This window comes from Myxine glutinosa, chromosome 10 (assembly GCF_964187855.1).
Source record: "Myxine glutinosa chromosome 10, kmMyxGlut1.1, whole genome shotgun sequence".
NCBI classification, from domain to species: domain Eukaryota; kingdom Metazoa; phylum Chordata; class Myxini; order Myxiniformes; family Myxinidae; genus Myxine; species Myxine glutinosa.
This window is the reverse complement of record NC_136270.1, coordinates 134,175,443-134,197,806: the sequence shown is the minus strand read 5'-3', so window position 1 is coordinate 134,197,806 and position 22,364 is coordinate 134,175,443. Positions and strand designations below refer to the sequence as shown.

The following is a 22,364-nucleotide window of genomic DNA, read 5'->3' as shown; positions in this document are numbered from 1 at the left end:
TTATCACATAACCTTTGTTGTTGGTGTGTTTCCCCCTCTATTTTATCCCATAACCTTTGTTGTTGGTGTGTTTCCCCCTCTATTTTGTCCCATAACCCTGTTGTTGGTGTGTTTCCCCCTCTATTTTGTCCCATAACCCTGTTGTTGGTGTGTTTCCCCCTCTATTTTATTCAATAACCTTTGTTGTTGGTGTGTTTCCCCCTCTATTTTATCCCATAACCCTGTTGTTGGTGTGTTTCCCCCTCTATTTTATCCCATAACCTTTGTTGTTGATGTGTTTCCCCCTCTATTTTATCCCATAACCTTTGTTGTTGATGGGTTTCCCCCTCTATTTTATCCCATAACCTTTGTTGTTGATGTGTTTCCCCCTCTATTTTATCCTATAACCTTTGTTGTTGATGTGTTTCCCCCTCTATTTTATCCCATAACCTTTGTTGTTGATGTGTTTCCCCCTCTATTTTATCCCATAACCTTTGTTGTTGGTGTGTTTCCCCCTCTATTTTATCCTATAACCTTTGTTGTTGATGTGTTTCCCCCTCTATTTTATCCCATAACCTTTGTTGTTGGTGTGTTTCCCCCTCTATTTTATCCCATAACCTTTGTTGTTGATGTGTTTCCCCCTCTATTTTATCCCATAACCTTTGTTGTTGATGTGTTTCCCCCTCTATTTTATCCCATAACCTTTGTTGTTGATGTGTTTCCCCCTCTATTTTATCCCATAACCTTTGTTGTTGATGTGTTTCCCCCTCTATTTTATCCCATAACCTTTGTTGTTGATGTGTTTCCCCCTCTATTTTATCCCATAACCTTTGTTGTTTATGTGTTTCCCCCTCTATTTTATCCCATAACCTTTGATGTTGGTGTGTTTCCCCCTCTATTTTATCCCATAACCTTTGTTGTTGGTGTGTTTCCCCTCGATTTCATCCTATAACCTTTGTTGTTGATGTGTTTCCCCCTCTATTTTATCCCATAACCCTGTTGTTGGTGTGTTTCCCCCTCTATTTTATCCCATAACCTTTGTTGTTGATGTGTTGCCCCCTCTATTTTATCCCATAACCTTTGTTGTTGGTGTGTTTCCCCCTCTATTTTATCCCATAACCTTTGTTGTTGGTGTGTTTCCCCCTCTATTTTATCCCATAACCTTTGTTGTTGATGTATTTCCCCCTCTATTTTATCCCATAACCCTGTTGTTGGTGTGTTTCCCCTGTATTTTATCCCATAACCTTTGTTGTTGATGTGTTTCCCCCTCTATTTTATCCCATAACCCTGTTGTTGATGTGTTTCCCCCTCTATTTTATCCCATAACCCTGTTGTTGATGTGTTTCCCCCTCTATTTTATCCCATAACCTTTGTTGTTGATGTGTTTCCCCCTCTATTTTATCCCATAACCTTTGTTGTTGGTGTGTTTCCCCCTCTATTTTGTCCCATAACCCTGTTGTTGATGTGTTTCCCCCTCTATTTTATCACATAACCTTTGTTGTTGGTGTGTTTCCCCCTCTATTTTATCCCATAACCTTTGTTGTTGGTGTGTTTCCCCCTCTATTTTGTCCCATAACCCTGTTGTTGGTGTGTTTCCCCCTCTATTTTGTCCCATAACCCTGTTGTTGGTGTGTTTCCCCCTCTATTTTATTCAATAACCGTTGTTGTTGGTGTGTTTCCCCCTCTATTTTATCCCATAACCCTGTTGTTGGTGTGTTTCCCCCTCTATTTTGTCCCATAACCCTGTTGTTGATGTGTTGCCCCCTCTATTTTATCCTATAACCGTTGTTGTTGATGTGTTTCCCCCTCTATTTTATCCCATAACCTTTGTTGTTGGTGTGTTTCCCCCTCTATTTTATCCCATAACCCTGTTGTTGATGTGTTTCCCCCTCTATTTTATCCTATAACCTTTGTTGTTGATGTGTTTCCCCCTCTATTTTATCCCATAACCTTTGTTGTTGATGTGTTTCCTCCTCTATTTTATCCCATAACCTTTGTTGTTGGTGTGTTTCCCCCTCTATTTTATCCCATAACCTTTGTTGTTGATGTGTTTCCCCCTCCATTTTATCCCATAACCCTGTTGTTGGTGTGTTTCCCCCTCCATTTTATCCCAGAACCCTGTTGTTGATGTGTTTCCCCCTCCATTTTATCCCATAACCCTGTTGTTGGTGTGTTTCCCCTCTATTTTATCCTATAACCTTTGTTGTTGATGTGTTTCCCCCTCTATTTTATCCCATAACCTTTGTTGTTGGTGTGTTTCCCCCTCTATTTTATCCCATAACCTTTGTTGTTGATGTGTTTCCCCCTCTATTTTATCCTATAACCTTTGTTGTTGATGTGTTTCCCCCTCTATTTTATCCCATAACCTTTGTTGTTGATGTGTTTCCCCCTCTATTTTATCCCATAACCTTTGTTGTTGGTGTGTTTCCCCCTCTATTTTATCCCATAACCCTGTTGTTGATGTGTTTCCCCCTCCATTTTATCCCATAACCCTGTTGTTGATGTGTTTCCCCCTCTATTTTATCCCATAACCTTTGTTGTTGATGTGTTTCCCCCTCCATTTTATCCCATAACCCTGTTGTTGGTGTGTTTCCCCCTCCATTTTATCCCATAATCCTGTTGTTGATGTGTTTCCCCCTCCATTTTATCCCATAACCCTGTTGTTGGTGTGTTTCCCCCTCCATTTTATCCCATAACCCTGTTGTTGGTGTGTTTCCCCTCTATTTTATCCTATAACCTTTGTTGTTGATGTGTTTCCCCCTCTATTTTATCCCATAACCTTTGTTGTTGGTGTGTTTCCCCCTCTATTTGATCCCATAACCCTGTTGTTGATGTGTTTCCCCCTCTATTTTATCCCATAACCTTTGTTGTTGATGGGTTTCCCCCTCTATTTTATCCCATAACCTTTGTTGTTGGTGTGTTTCCCCCTCTATTTTATCCCATAACCTTTGTTGTTGATGTGTTTCCCCCTCCATTTTATCCCATAACCCTGTTGTTGATGTGTTTCCCCCTCCATTTTATCCCATAACCCTGTTGTTGATGGGTTTCCCCCTCTATTTTATCCCATAACCTTTGTTGTTGGTGTGTTTCCCCCTCCATTTTATCCCATAACCCTGTTGTTGATGTGTTTCCCCCTCCATTTTATCCCATAACCCTGTTGTTGATGTGTTTCCCCCTCCATTTTATCCCATAACCCTGTTGTTGGTGTGTTTCCCCCTCTATTTTATCCCATAACCCTGTTGTTGGTGTGTTTCCCCCTCCATTTTATCCCATAACCCTGTTGTTGGTGTGTTTCCCCCTCCATTTTATCCCATAACCCTGTTGTTGGTGTGTTTCCCCCTCCATTTTATCCCATAACCTTTGTTGTTGATGTGTTTCCCCCTCTATTTTATCCCATAACCTTTGTTGTTGATGTGTTTCCCCCTCCATTTTATCCCATAACCCTGTTGTTGATGTGTTTCCCCCTCCATTTTATCCCATAACCCTGTTGTTGATGTGTTTCCCCCTCCATTTTATCCCATAACCCTGTTGTTGATGTGTTTCCCCCTCTATTTTATCCCATAACCTTTGTTGTTGGTGTGTTTCCCCCTCCATTTTATCCCATAACCCTGTTGTTGATGTGTTTCCCCCTCCATTTTATCCCATAACCCTGTTGTTGATGTGTTTCCCCCTCCATTTTATCCCATAACCCTGTTGTTGGTGTGTTTCCCCCTCCATTTTATCCCATAACCCTGTTGTTGATGTGTTTCCCCCTCTATTTTATCCTATAACCTTTGTTGTTGATGTGTTTCCCCCTCTATTTTATCCCATAACCTTTGTTGTTGGTGTGTTTCCCCCTCTATTTTATCCCATAACCCTGTTGTTGATGTGTTTCCCCCTCTATTTTATCCCATAACCTTTGTTGTTGATGGGTTTCCCCCTCTATTTTATCCCATAACCTTTGTTGTTGGTGTGTTTCCCCCTCCATTTTATCCCATAACCCTGTTGTTGATGTGTTTCCCCCTCCATTTTATCCCATAACCCTGTTGTTGATGTGTTTCCCCCTCTATTTTATCCCATAACCTTTGTTGTTGGTGTGTTTCCCCCTCCATTTTATCCCATAACCCTGTTGTTGATGTGTTTCCCCCTCCATTTTATCCCATAACCCTGTTGTTTATGTGTTTCCCCCTCTATTTTATCCCATAACCTTTGTTGTTGATGGGTTTCCCCCTCTATTTTATCCCATAACCTTTGTTGTTGGTGTGTTTCCCCCTCCATTTTATCCCATAACCCTGTTGTTGATGTGTTTCCCCCTCTATTTTATCCCATAACCTTTGTTGTTGGTGTGTTTCCCCCTCCATTTTATCCCATAACCCTGTTGTTGATGTGTTTCCCCCTCCATTTTATCCCATAACCCTGTTGTTGGTGTGTTTCCCCCTCCATTTTATCCCATAACCCTGTTGTTGATGTGTTTCCCCCTCTATTTTATCCTATAACCTTTGTTGTTGATGTGTTTCCCCCTCTATTTTATCCCATAACCTTTGTTGTTGGTGTGTTTCCCCCTCTATTTTATCCCATAACCCTGTTGTTGATGTGTTTCCCCCTCTATTTTATCCCATAACCTTTGTTGTTGATGGGTTTCCCCCTCTATTTTATCCCATAACCTTTGTTGTTGGTGTGTTTCCCCCTCCATTTTATCCCATAACCCTGTTGTTGATGTGTTTCCCCCTCCATTTTATCCCATAACCCTGTTGTTGATGTGTTTCCCCCTCTATTTTATCCCATAACCTTTGTTGTTGGTGTGTTTCCCCCTCCATTTTATCCCATAACCCTGTTGTTGGTGTGTTTCCCCCTCTATTTTATCCCATAACCCTGTTGTTGATGTGTTTCCCCCTCCATTTTATCCCATAACCCTGTTGTTGATGTGTTTCCCCCTCTATTTTATCCCATAACCTTTGTTGTTGGTGTGTTTCCCCCTCCATTTTATCCCATAACCCTGTTGTTGATGTGTTTCCCCCTCCATTTTATCCCATAACCCTGTTGTTGGTGTGTTTCCCCCTCCATTTTATCCCATAACCCTGTTGTTGATGTGTTTCCCCCTCTATTTTATCCCATAACCTCTGTTGTTGGTGTGTTTCCCCCTCTATTTTATCCCATAACCCTGTTGTTGGTGTGTTTCCCCCTCCATTTTATCCCATAACCCTGTTGTTGGTGTGTTTCCCCCTCCATTTTATCCCATAACCCTGTTGTTGGTATGTTTCCCCTCTATTTTATCCTATAACCTTTGTTGTTGATGTGTTTCCCCCTCTATTTTATCCCATAACCTTTGTTGTTGGTGTGTTTCCCCCTCTATTTTATCCCATAACCCTGTTGTTGATGTGTTTCCCCCTCTATTTTATCCTATAACCTTTGTTGTTGATGTGTTTCCCCCTCTATTTTATCCTATAACCTTTGTTGTTGATGTGTTTCCCCCTCTATTTTATCCCATAACCTTTGTTGTTGGTGTGTTTCCCCCTCTATTTTATCCCATAACCCTGTTGTTGGTGTGTTTCCCCCTCTATTTTATCCTATAACCTTTGTTGTTGATGTGTTTCCCCCTCTATTTTATCCCATAACCTTTGTTGTTGGTGTGTTTCCCCCTCTATTTTATCCCATAACCCTGTTGTTGATGTGTTTCCCCCTCTATTTTATCCCATAACCTTTGTTGTTGGTGTGTTTCCCCCTCTATTTTATCCCATAACCCTGTTGTTGGTGTGTTTCCCCCTCCATTTTATCCCATAACCATGTTGTTGATGTGTTTCCCCCTCCATTTTATCCCATAACCCTGTTGTTGGTGTGTTTCCCCTCTATTTTATCCTATAACCTTTGTTGTTGATGTGTTTCCCCCTCTATTTTATCCCATAACCTTTGTTGTTGGTGTGTTTCCCCCTCTATTTTATCCCATAACCCTGTTGATGATGTGTTTCCCCCTCTATTTTATCCCATAACCCTGTTGTTGATGTGTTTCCCCCTCTATTTTATCCCATAACCCTGTTGTTGATGTGTTTCCCCCTCTATTTTATCCCATAACCCTGTTGTTGGTGTGTTTCCCCCTCTATTTTATCCCATAACCTTTGTTGTTGATGTGTTTCCCCCTCTATTTTATCACATAACCTTTGTTGTTGGTGTGTTTCCCCCTCTATTTTATCCCATAACCTTTGTTGTTGATGGGTTTCCCCCTCTATTTTATCCCATAACCTTTGTTGTTGATGTGTTTCCCCCTCTATTTTATCCCATAACCCTGTTGATGATGTGTTTCCCCCTCTATTTTATCCCATAACCTTTGTTGTTGATGGGTTTCCCCCTCTATTTTATCCCATAACCTTTGTTGTTGATGTGTTTCCCCCTCTATTTTATCCCATAACCCTGTTGATGATGTGTTTCCCCCTCTATTTTATCACATAACCTTTGTTGTTGATGTGTTTCCCCCTCTATTTTATCCCATAACCCTGTTGATGATGTGTTTCCCCCTCTATTTTATCCCATAACCTTTGTTGTTGGTGTGTTTCCCCCTCTATTTTATCCCATAACCTTTGTTGTTGATGGGTTTCCCCCTCTATTTTATCCCATAACCTTTGTTGTTGATGTGTTTCCCCCTCTATTTTATCCCATAACCCTGTTGATGATGTGTTTCCCCCTCTATTTTATCCCATAACCCTGTTGTTGATGTGTTTCCCCCTCTATTTTATCCCATAACCCTGTTGTTGATGTGTTTCCCCCTCTATTTTATCCCATAACCCTGTTGTTGGTGTGTTTCCCCCTCTATTTTATCCCATAACCCTGTTGTTGATGTGTTTCCCCCTCTATTTTATCCCATAACCCTGTTGTTGGTGTGTTTCCCCCTCTATTTTATTCCATAACCTTTGTTGATGATGTGTTTCCCCCTCTATTTTATCCCATAACCCTGTTGTTGGTGTGTTTCCCCCTCTATTTTATTCCATAACCTTTGTTGATGATGTGTTTCCCCCTCTATTTTATTCCATAACCTTTGTTGATGATGTGTTTCCCCCTCTATTTTATTCCATAACCTTTGTTGTTGGTGTGTTTCCCCCTCTATTTTATTCCATAACCTTTGTTGTTGGTGTGTTTCCCCCTCTATTTTATCCCATAACCTTTGTTGTTGGTGTGTTTCCCCCTCTATTTTATCCCATAACCCTGTTGTTGATGTGTTTCCCCCTCTATTTTATCCCATAACCCTGTTGTTGGTGTGTTTCCCCCTCTATTTTATTCCATAACCTTTGTTGATGATGTGTTTCCCCCTCTATTTTATCCCATAACCCTGTTGTTGGTGTGTTTCCCCTCTATTTTATCCTATAACCTTTGTTGTTGATGTGTTTCCCCCTCTATTTTATCCTATAACCTTTGTTGATGATGTGTTTCCCCCTCTATTTTATCCCATAACCCTGTTGTTGGTGTGTTTCCCCTCTATTTTATCCTATAACCTTTGTTGTTGGTGTGTTTCCCCTCTATTTTATCCTATAACCTTTGTTGTTGATGTGTTTCCCCTCTATTTTATCCTATAACCTTTGTTGTTGGTGTGTTTCCCCTCTATTTTATCCTATAACCTTTGTTGTTGGTGTGTTTCCCCTCTATTTTATCCTATAACCTTTGTTGTTGATGTGTTTCCCCCTCTATTTTATCCTATAACCTTTGTTGATGATGTGTTTCCCCCTCTATTTTATCCCATAACCCTGTTGTTGGTGTGTTTCCCCTCTATTTTATCCTATAACCTTTGTTGATGATGTGTTTCCCCCTCTATTTTATCCCATAACCCTGTTGTTGGTGTGTTTCCCCTCTATTTTATCCTATAACCTTTGTTGATGATGTGTTTCCCCCTCTATTTTATCCCATAACCCTGTTGTTGGTGTGTTTCCCCTCTATTTTATCCTATAACCTTTGTTGTTGATGTGTTTCCCCCTCTATTTTATCCCATAACCTTTGTTGTTGGTGTGTTTCCCCCTCTATTTTATCCCATAACCCTGTTGATGATGTGTTTCCCCCTCTATTTTATCCCATAACCCTGTTGTTGATGTGTTTCCCCCTCTATTTTATCCCATAACCCTGTTGTTGATGTGTTTCCCCCTCTATTTTATCCCATAACCCTGTTGTTGGTGTGTTTCCCCCTCTATTTTATCCCATAACCTTTGTTGTTGATGTGTTTCCCCCTCTATTTTATCACATAACCTTTGTTGTTGGTGTGTTTCCCCCTCTATTTTATCCCATAACCTTTGTTGTTGATGGGTTTCCCCCTCTATTTTATCCCATAACCTTTGTTGTTGATGTGTTTCCCCCTCTATTTTATCCCATAACCCTGTTGATGATGTGTTTCCCCCTCTATTTTATCCCATAACCTTTGTTGTTGATGGGTTTCCCCCTCTATTTTATCCCATAACCTTTGTTGTTGATGTGTTTCCCCCTCTATTTTATCCCATAACCCTGTTGATGATGTGTTTCCCCCTCTATTTTATCACATAACCTTTGTTGTTGATGTGTTTCCCCCTCTATTTTATCCCATAACCCTGTTGATGATGTGTTTCCCCCTCTATTTTATCCCATAACCTTTGTTGTTGGTGTGTTTCCCCCTCTATTTTATCCCATAACCTTTGTTGTTGATGGGTTTCCCCCTCTATTTTATCCCATAACCTTTGTTGTTGATGTGTTTCCCCCTCTATTTTATCCCATAACCCTGTTGATGATGTGTTTCCCCCTCTATTTTATCCCATAACCCTGTTGTTGATGTGTTTCCCCCTCTATTTTATCCCATAACCCTGTTGTTGATGTGTTTCCCCCTCTATTTTATCCCATAACCCTGTTGTTGGTGTGTTTCCCCCTCTATTTTATCCCATAACCCTGTTGTTGATGTGTTTCCCCCTCTATTTTATCCCATAACCCTGTTGTTGGTGTGTTTCCCCCTCTATTTTATTCCATAACCTTTGTTGATGATGTGTTTCCCCCTCTATTTTATCCCATAACCCTGTTGTTGGTGTGTTTCCCCCTCTATTTTATTCCATAACCTTTGTTGATGATGTGTTTCCCCCTCTATTTTATTCCATAACCTTTGTTGTTGGTGTGTTTCCCCCTCTATTTTATTCCATAACCTTTGTTGTTGGTGTGTTTCCCCCTCTATTTTATCCCATAACCTTTGTTGTTGGTGTGTTTCCCCCTCTATTTTATCCCATAACCCTGTTGTTGATGTGTTTCCCCCTCTATTTTATCCCATAACCCTGTTGTTGGTGTGTTTCCCCCTCTATTTTATTCCATAACCTTTGTTGATGATGTGTTTCCCCCTCTATTTTATCCCATAACCCTGTTGTTGATGTGTTTCCCCTTCTATTTTATCCCATAACCTTTGTTGATGATGTGTTTCCCCCTCTATTTTATCCCATAACCCTGTTGTTGATGTGTTTCCCCCTCTATTTTATCCCATAACCCTGTTGTTGGTGTGTTTCCCCCTCCATTTTATCCCATAACCCTGTTGTTGATGTGTTTCCCCCTCTATTTTATCCCATAACCTTTGTTGTTGGTGTGTTTCCCCCTCTATTTTATTCCATAACCTTTGTTGTTGGTGTGTTTCCCCCTCTATTTTATCCCATAACCTTTGTTGTTGGTGTGTTTCCCCCTCTATTTTATCCCATAACCCTGTTGTTGATGTGTTTCCCCCTCTATTTTATCCCATAACCCTGTTGTTGGTGTGTTTCCCCCTCTATTTTATTCCATAACCTTTGTTGATGATGTGTTTCCCCCTCTATTTTATCCCATAACCCTGTTGTTGATGTGTTTCCCCTTCTATTTTATCCCATAACCTTTGTTGATGATGTGTTTCCCCCTCTATTTTATCCCATAACCCTGTTGTTGATGTGTTTCCCCCTCTATTTTATCCCATAACCCTGTTGTTGATGTGTTTCCCCCTCTATTTTATCCCATAACCCTGTTGTTGATGTGTTTCCCCCTCCATTTTATCCCATAACCCTGTTGTTGATGTGTTTCCCCTCTATTTTATCCCATAACCCTGTTGTTGATGTGTTTCCCCTCTATTTTATCCCATAACCCTGTTGTTGATGTGTTTCCCCCTCCATTTTATCCCATAACCCTGTTGTTGATGTGTTTCCCCCTCCATTTTATCCCATAACCCTGTTGTTGATGTGTTTCCCCCTCTATTTTATCCCATAACCCTGTTGTTGATGTGTTTCCCCCTCCATTTTATCCCATAACCCTGTTGTTGATGTGTTTCCCCTCTATTTTATCCCATAACCCTGTTGTTGATGTGTTTCCCCTCTATTTTATCCCATAACCCTGTTGTTGATGTGTTTCCCCTCTATTTTATCCCATAACCCTGTTGTTGATGTGTTTCCCCTCTATTTTATCCCATAACCCTGTTGTTGATGTGTTTCCCCCTCCATTTTATCCCATAACCCTGTTGTTGATGTGTTTCCCCTCTATTTTATCCCATAACCCTGTTGTTGGTGTGTTTCCCCCTCTATTTTATCCCATAACCTTTGTTGTTGGTGTATTTCCCCTCTATTTTATCCCATAACCTTTGTTGTTGATGTGTTTCCCCCTCCATTTTATCCCATAACCCTGTTGTTGGTGTGTTTCCCCCTCCATTTTATCCCATAACCCTGTTGTTGATGTGTTTCCCCTCTATTTTATCCCATAACCCTGTTGTTGATGTGTTTCCCCTCTATTTTATCCCATAACCCTGTTGTTGGTGTGTTTCCCCCTCTATTTTATCCCATAACCTCTGTTGTTGGTGTGTTTCCCCCTCCATTTTATCCCATAACCCTGTTGTTGATGTGTTTCCCCTCCATTTTATCCCATAACCCTGTTGTTGGTGTGTTTCCCCCTCCATTTTATCCCATAACCCTGTTGTTGATGTGTTTCCCCTCCATTTTATCCCATAACCCTGTTGTTGGTGTGTTTCCCCTCCATTTTATCCCATAACCCTGTTGTTGATGTGTTTCCCCTCTATTTTATCCCATAACCCTGTTGTTGGTGTGTTTCCCCTCTATTTTATCCCATAACCTTTGTTGTTGATGTGTTTCCCCCTCCATTTTATCCCATAACCCTGTTGTTGGTGTGTTTCCCCCTCCATTTTATCCCATAACCCTGTTGTTGATGTGTTTCCCCTCTATTTTATCCCATAACCCTGTTGTTGGTGTGTTTCCCCCTCTATTTTATCCCATAACCTTTGTTGTTGGTGTGTTTCCCCTCTATTTTATCCCATAACCTTTGTTGTTGATGTGTTTCCCCCTCCATTTTATCCCATAACCCTGTTGTTGGTGTGTTTCCCCCTCCATTTTATCCCATAACCCTGTTGTTGATGTGTTTCCCCTCTATTTTATCCCATAACCCTGTTGTTGGTGTGTTTCCCCCTCTATTTTATCCCATAACCTTTGTTGTTGGTGTGTTTCCCCCTCTATTTTATCCCATAACCCTGTTGTTGATGTGTTTCCCCCTCTATTTTATCCCATAACCTTTGTTGTTGGTGTGTTTCCCCTCTATTTTATCCTATAACCTTTGTTGTTGATGTGTTTCCCCTCTATTTTATCCCATAACCCTGTTGTTGATGTGTTTCCCCCTCTATTTTATCCCATAACCTTTGTTGTTGGTGTGTTTCCACCTCTATTTTATCCCATAACCCTGTTGTTGATGTGTTTCCCCCTCTATTTTATCCCATAACCCTGTTGTTGGTGTGTTTCCCCCTCTATTTTATTCCATAACCTTTGTTGTTGATGTGTTGCCCCCTCTATTTTATCCCATAACCCTGTTGTTGATGTGTTTCCCCCTCTATTTTATCCCATAACCCTGTTGTTGATGTGTTTCCCCCTCTATTTTATCCCATAACCCTGTTGTTGATGTGTTTCCCCCTCTATTTTATCCCATAACCTTTGTTGTTGATGTGTTGCCCCCTCTATTTTATCCCATAACCCTGTTGTTGATGTGTTTCCCCCTCTATTTTATCCCATAACCTTTGTTGATGATGTGTTTCCCCCTCTATTTTATTCCATAACCTTTGTTGTTGATGTGTTTCCCCCTCTATTTTATCCCATAACCTTTGTTGTTGATGTGTTTCCCCCTCTATTTTATCCCATAACCCTGTTGTTGATGTGTTTCCCCCTCTATTTTATCCCATAACCTTTGTTGTTGATGTGTTGCCCCCTCTATTTTATCCCATAACCCTGTTGTTGATGTGTTTCCCCCTCTATTTTATCCCATAACCTTTGTTGTTGGTGTGTTTCCCCCTCTATTTTATTCCATAACCTTTGTTGATGATGTGTTTCCCCCTCTATTTTATCCCATAACCTTTGTTGTTGATGTGTTGCCCCCTCTATTTTATCCCATAACCCTGTTGTTGATGTGTTTCCCCCTCTATTTTATCCCATAACCCTGTTGTTGGTGTGTTTCCCCCTCTATTTTATTCCATAACCTTTGTTGTTGATGTGTTGCCCCCTCTATTTTATCCCATAACCCTGTTGTTGATGTGTTTCCCCCTCTATTTTATCCCATAACCCTGTTGTTGATGTGTTTCCCCCTCTATTTTATCCCATAACCCTGTTGTTGGTGTGTTTCCCCCTCTATTTTATCCCATAACCCTGTTGTTGGTGTGTTTCCCCCTCTATTTTATCCCATAACCCTGTTGTTGATGTGTTTCCCCCTCCATTTTATCCCATAACCCTGTTGTTGGTGTGTTTCCCCTCTATTTTATCCTATAACCTTTGTTGTTGATGTGTTTCCCCCTCTATTTTATCCTATAACCTTTGTTGTTGATGTGTTTCCCCCTCTATTTTATCCCATAACCCTGTTGTTGATGTGTTTCCCCCTCCATTTTATCCCATAACCCTGTTGTTGGTGTGTTTCCCCTCTATTTTATCCTATAACCTTTGTTGTTGGTGTGTTTCCCCTCTATTTTATCCTATAACCTTTGTTGTTGATGTGTTTCCCCTCTATTTTATCCCATAACCCTGTTGTTGATGTGTTTCCCCCTCCATTTTATCCCATAACCCTGTTGTTGGTGTGTTTCCCCTCTATTTTATCCTATAACCTTTGTTGTTGATGTGTTTCCCCCTCTATTTTATCCCATAACCTTTGTTGTTGATGTGTTGCCCCCTCTATTTTATCCCATAACCCTGTTGTTGATGTGTTTCCCCCTCCATTTTATCCCATAACCCTGTTGTTGATGTGTTTCCCCCTCCATTTTATCCCATAACCCTGTTGGTGGTGTGTTTCCCCCTCTATTTTATTCCATAACCTTTGTTGATGATGTGTTTCCCCCTCTATTTTATCCCATAACCCTGTTGTTGATGTGTTTCCCCTTCTATTTTATCCCATAACCTTTGTTGATGATGTGTTTCCCCCTCTATTTTATCCCATAACCCTGTTGTTGATGTGTTTCCCCCTCCATTTTATCCCATAACCCTGTTGTTGATGTGTTTCCCCCTCCATTTTATCCCATAACCCTGTTGTTGGTGTGTTTCCCCTCTATTTTATCCTATAACCTTTGTTGTTGGCGTGTTTCCCCCTCTATTTTATCCCATAACCCTGTTGTTGATGTGTTTCCCCCTCCATTTTATCCCATAACCCTGTTGTTGATGTGTTTCCCCCTCTATTTTATCCCATAACCTTTGTTGTTGGTGTGTTTCCCCCTCCATTTTATCCCATAACCCTGTTGTTGGTGTGTTTCCCCCTCCATTTTATCCCATAACCTTTGTTGTTGGTGTGTTTCCCCCTCCATTTTATCCCATAACCCTGTTGATGATGTGTTTCCCCCTCTATTTTATCCCATAACCCTGTTGATGATGTGTTTCCCCCTCTATTTTATCCCATAACCCTGTTGTTGATGTGTTTCCCCCTCTATTTTATCCCATAACCCTGTTGTTGATGTGTTTCCCCCTCTATTTTATCCCATAACCTTTGTTGTTGATGTGTTGCCCCCTCTATTTTATCCCATAACCCTGTTGTTGATGTGTTTCCCCCTCTATTTTATCCCATAACCCTGTTGTTGGTGTGTTTCCCCCTCTATTTTATTCCATAACCTTTGTTGATGATGTGTTTCCCCCTCTATTTTATTCCATAACCTTTGTTGATGATGTGTTTCCCCCTCTATTTTATCCCATAACCCTGTTGTTGATGTGTTTCCCCCTCCATTTTATCCCATAACCCTGTTGTTGGTGTGTTTCCCCTCTATTTTATCCTATAACCTTTGTTGTTGATGTGTTTCCCCTCTATTTTATCCCATAACCCTGTTGTTGATGTGTTTCCCCCTCCATTTTATCCCATAACCCTGTTGTTGATGTGTTTCCCCTCTATTTTATCCCATAACCCTGTTGTTGATGTGTTTCCCCCTCCATTTTATCCCATAACCCTGTTGTTGATGTGTTTCCCCCTCCATTTTATCCCATAACCCTGTTGTTGATGTGTTTCCCCCTCCATTTTATCCCATAACCCTGTTGTTGATGTGTTTCCCCCGACATTTTATCCCATAACCCTGTTGTTGATGTGTTTCCCCCTCCATTTTATCCCATAACCCTGTTGTTGGTGTGTTTCCCCCTCCATTTTATCCCATAACCCTGTTGTTGATGTGTTTCCCCCTCCATTTTATCCCATAACCCTGTTGTTGATGTGTTTCCCCCTCCATTTTATCCCATAACCCTGTTGTTGGTGTGTTTCCCCCTCTATTTTATCCCATAACCCTGTTGTTGGTGTGTTTCCCCCTCTATTTTATTCCATAACCTTTGTTGATGATGTGTTTCCCCCTCTATTTTATTCCATAACCTTTGTTGATGATGTGTTTCCCCCTCTATTTTATCCCATAACCCTGTTGTTGATGTGTTTCCCCTTCTATTTTATCCCATAACCTTTGTTGTTGATGTGTTTCCCCCTCTATTTTATCCCATAACCCTGTTGTTGGTGTGTTTCCCCTCTATTTTATCCCATAACCCTGTTGTTGATGTGTTGCCCCCTCTATTTTATCCCATAACCCTGTTGTTGATGTGTTTCCCCTTCTATTTTATCCCATAACCTTTGTTGTTGATGTGTTTCCCCCTCCATTTTATCCCATAACCCTGTTGTTGATGTGTTTCCCCCTCCATTTTATCCCATAACCCTGTTGTTGGTGTGTTTCCCCTCTATTTTATCCCATAACCTTTGTTGTTGATGTGTTTCCCCTCTATTTTATCCCATAACCCTGTTGTTGATGTGTTTCCCCCTCTATTTTATCCCATAACCTTTGTTGTTGGTGTGTTTCCCCCTCTATTTTATCCCATAACCCTGTTGTTGATGTGTTTCCCCCTCTATTTTATCCCATAACCCTGTTGTTGGTGTGTTTCCCCCTCTATTTTATTCCATAACCCTGTTGTTGATGTGTTTCCCCCTCTATTTTATCCCATAACCCTGTTGATGATGTGTTTCCCCCTCTATTTTATCCCATAACCTTTGTTGTTGATGTGTTGCCCCCTCTATTTTATCCCATAACCCTGTTGTTGATGTGTTTCCCCCTCTATTTTATCCCATAACCCTGTTGATGATGTGTTTCCCCCTCTATTTTATCCCATAACCTTTGTTGTTGATGTGTTGCCCCCTCTATTTTATCCCATAACCTTTGTTGTTGATGTGTTTCCCCCTCTATTTTATCCCATAACCTTTGTTGTTGATGTGTTGCCCCCTCTATTTTATCCCATAACCCTGTTGTTGATGTGTTTCCCCCTCTATTTTATCCCATAACCCTGTTGTTGGTGTGTTTCCCCCTCTATTTTATCCCATAACCCTGTTGTTGATGTGTTTCCCCCTCTATTTTATTCCATAACCTTTGTTGATGATGTGTTTCCCCCTCTATTTTATCCCATAACCCTGTTGTTGATGTGTTTCCCCCTCTATTTTATCCCATAACCTTTGTTGATGATGTGTTTCCCCCTCTATTTTATCCCATAACCCTGTTGTTGGTGTGTTTCCCCCTCTATTTTATTCCATAACCTTTGTTGATGATGTGTTTCCCCCTCTATTTTATTCCATAACCTTTGTTGATGATGTGTTTCCCCCTCTATTTTATCCCATAACCCTGTTGATGATGTGTTTCCCCCTCTATTTTATCCCATAACCCTGTTGATGATGTGTTTCCCCCTCTATTTTATCCCATAACCCTGTTGTTGATGTGTTTCCCCCTCTATTTTATCCCATAACCTTTGTTGATGATGTGTTTCCCCCTCTATTTTATCCCATAACCCTGTTGTTGGTGTGTTTCCCCCTCTATTTTATCCCATAACCCTGTTGTTGATGTGTTTCCCCCTCTATTTTCTACTGTTCCTTTTCTTCTGTTATGTCTTGACCCATTCTATGTTCTATTTCCTCAACAAGCCTCCATTTTGGATACCACAGCCAAAACCTTTTCACTATCCCTCTTTCACCTTTATCAGTCTGTTTGTTAATTTTTTTGAGGATAGAACGAATTCTTCCAAAAGCAAACTGCTCTCTCTCATGCACAGGTTTATCCCATCTCGTCTTCAGTTGTCTTACCCTTCCTCCCGTCCATGGTACACTGAATCTTGTGGTGAGGCTGTTGCCCTGAAACAACTTGCCTTTGCGTCTTGGAAGGCAAATCCAACTGAAGGCAATCTCAGTTCCTTCCACCAAGCTCGGCAAAAGTGTGTGTCTACCCTCAGGAGTGCCAGGAAGCACTATCTCTCCACACTCAAGAATTAACTCTCAAACCTGTCTCCTTCCGACAAATCCTGGTGGCGTCTGGTCAAATCTGTTTCTGGTGTTTGTTCCCCCTCCATCCCCTCCCTTACCTCAAATGGCCACACAGTTAACATCGCATGTGACAAAGCCGAATGCTTCAACTCTGTGTTTGCCTCAAAATCTTGTGTCCCAAACCCATCTCTCTCTGTTCCCACCTTTCCCAGTCGAACCCAACTGCTCCTGGACTCTGTGTCCTTCTCTCCTGACAAGGTGGAGGAGTTTTTGTCAAACCTCGACCAGACGGCATCAGCCCACGGGCCCTAAAATCCTGCTCTGCCGCTCTATCTCACCCTCTGTCTGTTCTTTTCACCCTCTCTTTTGCTCAAGGTCATCTGCCAGCATCCTGGAAATCAGCTAACATTACCGCTTTACACAAAAAAGGTGCAAAAACAGATCCTTGCAACGACAGACCAATCAGCCTGCTCCCAATTATCAGCAAAGTCATGGAATCCATCATTGCTTCGGATATGAAATCTTTCCTCTTCTCCAATGGCTTGATCTCTGATCATCAATTTGGATTCAGACCAGGTCACTCTAATCTGGACATGCTGCTTCTGCTGTCTCAACAATGGATGGAGGTCCTCAATGCCAAACAGGAAATCAGAGCTGTCTCCCTTGACATATCACGTGCCTTTGATACGGTCTGGCACCCAGCTCTGCTCACCAAACTCTCCTCCTATGGTATCCATGGAAATCTCCATGCATGGCTTGCGGACTTCCTCTCTGGTCGTAGTCAACGTGTGGCCCTGAATGGATTTCTCTCATCTCCCCTTCCTGTTCAGGCTGGAGTTCCCCAAGGCAGTGTTCTGGGCCCTGTGCTTTTTCTGGTCTTCATCAATGATCTCTCCGACTCTCTGGAAAATCCTCTCTATCTCTTTGCTGATGACTCCACTCTCTGCCGCTCCAATCCTCTTCCCTCAGATCGGCAGTCTGCAGCCTCCTCACTCTCTGAAGACTTGGAAAAATCACAGACTGGTCAAACAAGTGGAACATGTCTTTCAATCCTGACAAATCTCACACTCTTACTATGTCTCTCCGAAAAGATCGACTGGACAACCCTCCCATCTACTTTCTCAACAATCCTCTCCAAGAAGTTCTGTCGCTCAAGCTTTTGGGTCTTACTATCGGCCATGATCTTTCTTGGGAAAACCACATTTCCAAGCTGGCCTCCAAAGCCAGTCGCCGACTGGGCATCCTCCGTCGTGCGAAGTCCTTCCTCGGCACACCTGAGTTCCTCACCACATACAAGGCTTTCATCCGCAGCTCAATGGAATACTGTTCTCCCCTATGGGCCGGTGCTCCTGCCTCACACCTAGCTCGGCTTCACGCTGTTGAAACCAAAGCTTTCAGAATTATTGGAATCTCCCGCGATGAAGCTATCTCTGAGGGCCTTTCACTCACTCACCGCAGGCAGGTAGGTGGTCTTTCTGTCTTCTACCGACTCCTCTCCAGCCTTGCACCCCCAGCTCTTTCTGTACTCTGTCCCCCAAATATTCCTACAGGTCGCACAAGATCTGCCAGCAACCCTCTGATGGTTAAACTGCCGAAATCTCGGCTCTCTGCTCACCTTCACTCTTTCATTCCTCTTTTCTCCCGCCTCTGGAACAAACTCCCTCACTCCCTTCAATCCCACTCGTCCCTCCAGGTCTTTAAAACAGCTGTTCACCACCATCTCTTATCTTCCCCCATCCAAAACCTTGATCTTTTCTACCCCCGCTAATTCACCCCAGATCCACCTTGTTTGAAATTCCAACTTCTTTCCTGGAAATCCTGGCAGTGTCCATATGTTTTATACCTCTCCCACCCCCCCCCCCCCCTTCCCATGCCTCCTCCCCAAAGCCCTCTCCCTCTCACAGATCTCTCCATGTCTCCATGTCTCGGTCCCTGCTCTCAAATGTTGTGTTCGTGTCCTTCCCCCTCTCTCCCCATCTTGTCTACCGCTCCCGATGTTATATGTTTTATGTGTCGGTTTGTCTTTCTGTGTGATTAATGTTCGCTCTTTCACGAGCCTCGATCTTGTATACAAAGAAAAAAAAAAAAAAATTCAGGGTTTACTTCCATAATCCCATATCCATTATCTAAGTGCAGAACATGAAGAGTTATCATGAGGCAAGATTGTTAATCGGACACAAACCACAGGTGTACATTTGGATTCAAACCAAATTATAGACCAAAAAAACCTTATGTTGTTTTCCAATGCTATCACCAAGTTATCCTGCCCGTCTGAAACAAATGAGAAACAGTTTATCAAATGTTTGAAATATATATTTAAAACAACCAATAATTATTATTTCTTGGTTGTTTCTACTGAGCAAGCCCATGTGCTGCAAGTACACACATGTGGAAGTCATTGAGTCTCAAAAAGATGCCAGGAACGAATGCCAAAGAATGCGAAAAAATGCCAGGAAGAGGAACGACAGACGCGCTTTTTATTGCAAGGCAGTTGCAGGAGAAATACATGGAGAAGAGGAAGAAGTTGTTTCTTGGGTTTGTTGATCTGGAGAAAGCATTCGATAGGGTTCCACGTGAAGTAGTGACATGGGCATTGAGGAAGTTAGGAGTGGAGGAATGGTTGATCAGAGTGGTGATGACAATGTACAAAATAGCGTGCACAGCTGTAAGGACGAAGGGCGGGAACAGTGGTGAGTTTGAAGTGAAGGTGGGAGTGCATCAGGGGTCGGTACTAGGTCCACTACTATTTGTAGCTGTGATGGAGGTGCTGGCTCAGAACGTAAAGGAGGGTTTACCGTGTGAGTTGTGGTATGCAGATGATCTGGTGTTGATTGCGGAAAGTATGGATGAACTGAAGGAAAAGATGAACAAATGGAAGGAATGTATGGAGACAAAAGGTCTGAAGGTGAATATCGGAAAGACGAAGGTGATGGCAAGTGGTAAAGCATGTGGTGAGGTGGAAAGAACTGGGAAGTGGCCCTGTGCTGTGTGCAAGAAGGGTGTCTGAGTGAACTCCATTCAATGTACAATGTGCGCTGAGTGGGTTCATCAAAAATGTAGTGGTCTGAGAGGGTCATTAACCAGTGTGGCAGCTACATTCAAATGTAAGGTGTGCACAGAGGGAGCTGCACATGGAGGAAATGTTGAGTTGGATCTTGGAGACGGTGTGAAGCTGGAAGGTGTGAAAACATTTTGCTACCTCAGAGACATGCTGAATGGAGAAGGTGGATCAGACTCGGCAAAGGTTGCTCGAGTGAGATGTGCATGGAAGAAGTTTCGGGAACTGATTGGCGTGCTGATGAGGAGGGGAGTGTCGTTGAAGCTGAAGGGAAAGGTGTATGCTGCATGTGTGAGAAGTGTTGTGATTTATGGCAGCGAGACATGGGTAATGAACATGGGTAATGAACGTAGAGCAGCAACGAAGGCTGGAAAGGGTGGAAATGCGAATGGTTCGGTGGATGTGTGGAGTATCGTTGAGAGAGAGGAAGCCAAATGATGAATTGCGAAAGATGAAGGGAATAGAGCCTGTGATTGATGCTGTGAAGAGAAACAGGTTGAGATGGTTTGGTCATGTGTTGAGGAAGGATGAAAGTGACTGGTTGAAAAGAGTGATGGGAATGAATGTAGAAGGAAGTAGAGGACGGGGAAGACCGAGAAAGACTTGGCTAAAGATGGTCGAAGAAGAAATGCGGGCAAGGGGATTAACAAGGGGAGATGCAGAAAATAGGGCAAAATGGAGAAGATTGTCATGGGGACCGTAAGGCTAACCCCCGCTCCACCAGGGAAATGGCCTTAAAATGCATGTTGTTTGTTGTTGTATTGAGTCTCAAAAAGGCTTTTCCTGGTGTTTCTGCAACGGGTTGGGGAACAAACTCACATTCCCATCCTTGGTTTGAACCGTGACTTTGCCACCTGCTGTCTCGATGACCTCAACCTCAACATAAGACTCCTTCTCATCAGGAATCCAACAGCGCTTCTTCCCTTTAAACACGGGTGAAAATACGTTGTTCATTTATTGTGAGCTTTTAGATATCATGTGATACAGGTAACTAATCTTCACATCAAATCAACGTGTACGTTTCCATATGTACAGTCCAATGTGGTGTATCAGGTCAGGTTTTCTGGTCAGGTCAGTCTTTTGGGATTGCCAATGGTAACATGTAAACCAGTGCTACCTGCAGCATGGTCGAGTTGTCAGCGACTAAACCGACACCACTCACTGGCTTTGGTAGTGGGGACGGTGACACCTGCCAGGACCAAAAACAACACCTGACAAAGGGCGGATGAGCTCCAACAGGGAGTCAACGGCCATCCAGCGAGGAGATGGTCTCTCCTAAACAACACCGATCCGGATTGGACCGGTTCAAGTCATACCAAAGACATGTCCATCCCAGTGCTCCCATTTACTGCAGACATGTCTATTGTAGCACTCCGACTTACTGCAGACATATAGATCCCAGCACTCTGACTTACTGCAGACATATAGATCCCAGCATTCCCACCTACTGCAGACATATCGATCCTGGCACTTCCATTTACTGCAGACATGTCCTTCCTAGTGCTCCCACTTAATGCAGACATGTCCATCCTAGCATTCGCACTTACTGCAGACATGCCCATCCAAGCACTCCCACTAACTGCAGACATGCCCATCCTAGCACTCCCACTTACTGCAGACATGCCCATTCTAGCACTCCCACTTACTGCAGACATGTGTCCATCCTAGCATTGTCACTTACTGCAGACATGCCCATTCTAGCACTTCCACTTACTGCAGACATGCCCATCCTAGCATTGTCACTTACTGCAGACATGCCCATTCTAGCACTCCCACTTACTGCAGACATGTGTCCATCCTAGCATTGTCACTTACTGCAGACATGCCCATTCTAGCACTTCCACTTACTGCAGACATGTCCATCCAAGCACTCCCACTTACTGCAGACATTGCTGATTAATCCTTAGGCATGAATCTCACCTTTGCACCATTGCACAAGCACGTACAGTCATGTTATCCTTCCCCATGTACAAAGTGCAATAATTAACCGAATACAGAGAGCCGATCCTCCTTTATGTTTCTGTCTGAAAGGGACATGCCACTTCCTGATATGCAATACTTTCTGGATGCAGTACTTCCTGCTGGCACAGAACCATAACGGAAGTTTTGCGTTGAGACCGACCCCATTTCAATCGAACAAATGGTGTAAAGACCTCAACATCACCGAATGAGCCACCTGAGCCCTCCTCCAATGGGCCACCCCCAACTGCACCATCATCATTATTATTTCAAGTTTCACCAAAACTGGTCAAGCCTTCCAGGCACTAACTATCGGAAAAAATGTTTAACACTCAAAATTCATCAAAGGACTTACCATCAAAAGCGATGGTTTGTGACAGCATCTTCTCTCTCTCACTCTTGCGGAGGAATGGCGCAGCCTCACCGAACAGTGACATGTCCAGGCTCATTTTGCCAAGGTATCCCGTAAACGTCGGAGGATGGCTTCGGTGCAAATCTGCAGCTGCGAAAATAGAATTTTCAATGAAAAAAAGCAACAACTTTTCATTGAAAGAACATTCGGTTTAGGTGCAGAATACGTCACGCGACGATTGTTTCACGCTTCGATTGTTTTTCAGGCTCCGATGTGATATGATGAAGCGCCACCAAATATGACCACAAAAAT

The 22,364-nt window shown here is 42.5% G+C and overlaps 1 protein-coding gene across 1 annotated transcript in view; it reads right to left on the bottom strand.

The window, feature by feature from the left end:
• LOC137433750 (myosin-6-like) overlaps nucleotides 1–22,164 on the bottom strand; it is a 181,262-nt gene extending 159,098 nt beyond the window's left edge. The window contains exons 1-2 of the mRNA XM_078786144.1: nucleotides 22,056–22,164; nucleotides 20,561–20,664 (exon numbers count right to left, since the gene is read on the bottom strand). Of these exons, the coding sequence (XP_078642270.1) occupies nucleotides 20,561–20,664; nucleotides 22,056–22,149 (198 nt within the window). The 5' untranslated portion in view covers nucleotides 22,150–22,164. The remainder of the gene's footprint in view (nucleotides 1–20,560; nucleotides 20,665–22,055) is intronic.
• Nucleotides 22,165–22,364: the final 200 nt, after the last annotated feature.